Consider the following 5,113-nt stretch of genomic DNA (forward strand, 5'->3'; position numbering starts at 1 on the left):
AATTAAATACGTTTTATTTCCAAATTTAAATTAATAATTTTGTACTTTACTACTTACTAATAATTTTTAACTAAAGTAATTTATATTTTTTTAATTATGTGTTAAATGTAATAAGTAATCAAAGCTTTAAGTGTATTATTTAAACGTGTGTTACATTCATATCTCTACGAAAACTTTTGCAATGGCTTCCATTCCTCACTAGATGGATCTGCCTGCCTTTGAGTTAGATATCGCAGAGCTTATGCGGGGAGCGGGTGCAGGGGGACTAAGTTGCGCGTTCCATTGCCACTTCCATGAGTTAAGCGCTCCGCTTGACAGTCGCAACCTAACCGTGCCGCGGACAGGACGTACCACAGTCCGCGCCGGTATTTATCACACGCTGTGAATATTTAATAGACACAAAAGTTGAATAAAGTGTTATCGTGAAAGCAGGGATGTTAAAATTTATATTTGCAATTATCTCAGAACTATATACGCGCTGCTGACATTGGACTTGAAGTGAAGTGAAATGTTACGAAGTTTTTCTTCAACAGTTAAACGTGCCATGTACTTTGTTTCGGAAATGGTGATATCGACCCACAGGGAGTGTTTATGAGACGTTTGTTAGTGAAATGAAAAATCTGTGATAATGTACATTATAGCGACTGTACTCTGTGCGCTTCTGCACGCCGTATGGACTGTGCAGTACGGTTCGGACAAGTGTGCCCGAGTTTCCGGCACTAACGTATTGTGCAAAATACGGACCCTCGACGGCGACGGCAGCAGCATCACCTCAGTGAATTCCGATACTAGTATTTTATCAGTAGAATGTAACCATCTTCTCCTTTTTGAAAGTTCACTTCGAGCTCACTACTTTAGTTCAGTTGAATTCCTTAGTGAGTTGTCCATTACTAATTGCAAGTTGTTACACATACCCGACTACACCTTTCAAGATGTGAACAAACTAAAAAGGCTAAAAATTCGTTCGAAGAATTCCGAATGGAGCCCGACCAAGAACATGGAAATATCTTTGAACGCTTTCAATGGATTGTCGGAACTACATTCGTTGGATCTTGCTCAAAATAACATAAAGTTCATTCCTTCCGGCGTATTTTGTGCGCTGGAGAATCTGAATATATTAAATTTAACGAACAATAGAATTAGAACAGTCGGCCAAATTGGTTTTGGCCAGGGTTGTGGTTTAGGCATGCATACTTTAGACTTGAGCTATAATGAAATTAAGACTTTACCCGAAGAGACGGAATTACTTAAATTAAGAAGTCTGCAGCATTTATATCTACAGCATAACAACATCAGTGACATATCAAGCGAAGCGTTTAATGGTTTGACTTCTTTAAGAGTTTTGAACATATCACACAACCGTCTACATACGTTGCCTGAAGGGCTATTTTCCAACGCAAAAGAATTAAGAGAAATATACCTTAATGAGAATTCATTATTTGAATTAGCCAGAGGAATATTTCACCATTTAGAACAACTAATCGTTCTAGATTTATCAAGCAATCAATTAACAAGTAATCATATCGACGACGGCACTTTCAAGGGACTGATCAGATTAATAGTTTTAAATTTGTCTAACAATGCCCTAACAAGAATAGATGGAAAAACATTTAAAGATTTATTCTTTCTACAAATTTTGAATTTGAAAAATAATTCCGTTGGATACATTGAAGATAATGCATTTTTGCCCCTGTATAATCTTCACACGCTTAACTTAGCGGAAAATAGACTTCACACTATCGATGAGAATTTATTTAACGGTTTGTTTGTGTTAAGTAAGTTGACTCTTAATAACAACCTACTTGTCAATATTGATCGAAAAGCTTTCAAAAACTGCTCTGACTTGAAAGAACTGGATTTAAGCTCTAATCAACTAATGGAGATACCCGACGCATTGTGGGAACTTCCTTTCTTGAAAACGCTCGATCTCGGCGAAAACCAAATATCCGATTTTAGAAACGGCACCTTTAAGAATTTAAATCAGTTAACTGGGTTACGCTTGATTGATAATCAAATTGGGAATCTGAGCGTAGGCATGTTTTGGGATTTGCCGAGCTTGCAAGTTTTAAATATTGCAAAGAATAAAATACAGTCTATAGAGAGAGGCACATTTAGCCGCAATGGACAACTGGAGGCTATACGATTGGACGGCAACTTCCTGTCGGACATCAACGGTGTGTTCGCGACGCTCGCCAGCCTGCTCTGGCTAAACCTGTCGGAAAATCATCTAGTGTGGTTTGATTATGCGTTTGTGCCTAGTAATTTAAAGTGGTTGGACGTTCACGGTAACTTTATTGAACACTTGGGCAACTATTACAAGTTGCAAGATGAAATACATATAAAGACATTAGATGTTAGTCATAATCGTATTGTAGATATAGGGCCTATGGCCATTCCTAATAGTGTAGAATTGTTGTTCATAAATAATAACTATTTAAATAATATTCATGTGAATACGTTTTTCGACAAAAAGAATTTAACTCGTGTGGATATGTATGCAAATGAAATTGTTAATTTAGAGTTGAATAGTTTACGCTTGTCTTCTGTGCCGGGTAACAAAACTCTACCGGAGTTCTATATCGGTGGCAACCCTTTTCAGTGTGATTGTACAATGGAGTGGTTACCGATAATTAACAACATGACTGCCATGAGGCAGTACCCTCGTGTGATGGATTTGGAAAATGTTTTGTGCAAAATGACAAACACTCGCAGCGGAACTCATGTGCCCTTAACTAATCTTAAGACATCGGACTTTCTATGTGAGTATGAGACTCATTGTTTTGCTATATGTCATTGCTGCGACTATGACGCGTGCGACTGTGAAATGACTTGCCCTCACAACTGTACTTGTTATCATGATCCATTGTGGAACACTAATGTTGTTGATTGTTCTGGACAATCATCTTTGGAAATACCAAGTAAAATACCGATGGACGCGACTGAGGTATTTTTAGATGGTAACAACATAAAAGAATTACAAAATCATGTATTCATTGGTCGACAAAAAATGCGATCTTTATATGTTAATAATAGTAACGTTGATAACATTCAAAATAGAACGTTTGCAGGTCTTAATTCTTTAGAAATTTTACATCTTGGAAATAACAAATTAAAAGATTTAAAAGGTTATGAATTTCATCAGCTTAGTAGTTTAAAAGAGCTTTTCTTACAAAATAATCTTATCAGTCATATCGCAAACATATCGTTTACTTCGTTAAAATCTTTGGAAGTTTTACGTCTTGAGGGCAATCGACTTGTTGATTTTGGCGTTTGGATTTTTAATAACAATCCAAATTTAAAAGCATTATCTCTCGGGAATAATTTGTGGTCTTGTAAGTGTCGCTATTTACAAGAACTTACAGCATATCTGGCTGAAAATGCACAGAAAATTGTGGATATAACCGATGTATGGTGTTGGAACGGAGATGCAAAGCCTCCACAGAAAAAGGAACTAAATTTAAACGGCACAGCCTGCAGTGATTATTATGCCGATAATTCAGTTATCGGAAACATGTTAGTCTCGAACTACGTTCCCATGATGGTGTCGACTCTCACTGGGTTTATGTTAATTTTATTGGCGCTTGTTGTATTATTTCTTTTTAGAGATTCTCTTAGAGTATGGCTTTATACAAATTGTGGCATTAGAGTATTCTCATTTGCTGGTACGTTTGAAGAGAATGAAAAATTATATGACGCTTACGTTTGTTATAGTCCTAAAGATGAGGAATTTGTCGTGCAATCATTAGCAACTGAATTAGAAAACGGTCACCCATCCTACCACCTTTGTTTACATTATAGAGATATCATAAAGAATCATAGTGAACGCGATATCCTCCAACACCATGCCGAGGCAAATCAACAGTACATACAATGTGCCCCGCCAGTTGTCGAAGCTGCGGAGGCATCAAAAAGAATAATACTCGTTTTAACAAGAAATTTTATGCAAACAGAATGGTCCCGGTATGAGTTCCGACAAGGGTTACATGAAGCGCTTAAAGGGTGCATTTATAAGTTGGTGCTAATAGAGGAATGTTCGGTAGTAGCGGACGCGCTGCGCGACCCGGATTTACGACCCTACCTTAAAACGGGATCGTGCCTACAATGGGGTCAAAAAAGGTTCTGGGAAAGGTTGAGATACATGATGCCGGATGTATCACACCAGAATCATAAGACGCGAAGTCAAGGTTATAGAAAAAATATAAATACTTATACGTTAGACTCTTCAGTACCTAATGGGAATCGAACATTGTCTTATCCTGACAAATCTCCTGTATTAGGGATCGCGGGGCAGGGAGCGAGTGCTCCTCCCGAATATAGTACGGAGGTTAGACAGTCACCTTCGGCTATTAGGCAAACGCAGGCGGTAGCGTACGGTCCAGACGGTAGACCGATATCGGATCATATCTATTCGTCGATTGATTCAGATTATTCCTCGCTAGAGCACGGTATGACGGCCGGCAGACGGCGTGAGCTGCGCCAATGGCCGCCACCGCCGCCTCTGGTGGACACGGGTAGTGCCGTGCAAGCTTACTTAGTCTAGGGGGCCCGCGCCCAACTTCCAGTCACAACTATGTAAATATGTAGATGTTTATATTAGCTCGCTGTAAATATTGTAATTATTAGTTTTAAGTGCTATACCAAAATTTTAATTAAGAGAAATAATTATTGCCTGTTCGTTATCCTGTGTATAGATTTCATATTAAAATTTTAAAGACTGCTGTAGCATATGATTATTGTAAATAGCAAGAACAAGTGATCGTACTAAATTAATATCTGTAATATGCCGTTATTTATATACTATGAAAATAAAATGATGAAGATTTTTATATAAGACTTTTATTCACACAAATACCCCTTAATTTCTATTATATTGTATTGTCAGAAGGCATTACATAATTAGTAGTTAAAAGTTTATGTAATAATATCTAATACATAACGTACAATTGAAATAATAAAGGACATATACTACAGAGATCTAGAGTAACAATTTTTTTAACATAATTCATGTTTTTAATTCCACTCATAAACTCTTATATTATTTAAAAATACTGGTCGTTATTACTGTTAACATTATTGGTTTAAAATGTAATTAGTAGAAAATCATTTACTTAAT

At 37.0% G+C, this 5,113-nt stretch overlaps 1 protein-coding gene across 1 annotated transcript; it reads left to right on the forward strand.

The window, feature by feature from the left end:
* The first annotated feature begins 330 nt into the window (after positions 1 to 330).
* Positions 331 to 4,810, forward strand: 18w (18 wheeler). The gene has a single exon (XM_013318076.1). It carries the CDS (start codon positions 629 to 631, stop codon positions 4,538 to 4,540), a length of 3,912 nt encoding a protein of 1,303 aa, XP_013173530.1. The 5' UTR covers positions 331 to 628; the 3' UTR covers positions 4,541 to 4,810.
* Positions 4,811 to 5,113: the final 303 nt, after the last annotated feature.

This window comes from Papilio xuthus, unplaced genomic scaffold, assembly GCF_000836235.2.
Source record: "Papilio xuthus unplaced genomic scaffold, Pxut_1.1 DF826933.1, whole genome shotgun sequence".
Classification (NCBI taxonomy): domain Eukaryota; kingdom Metazoa; phylum Arthropoda; class Insecta; order Lepidoptera; family Papilionidae; genus Papilio; species Papilio xuthus.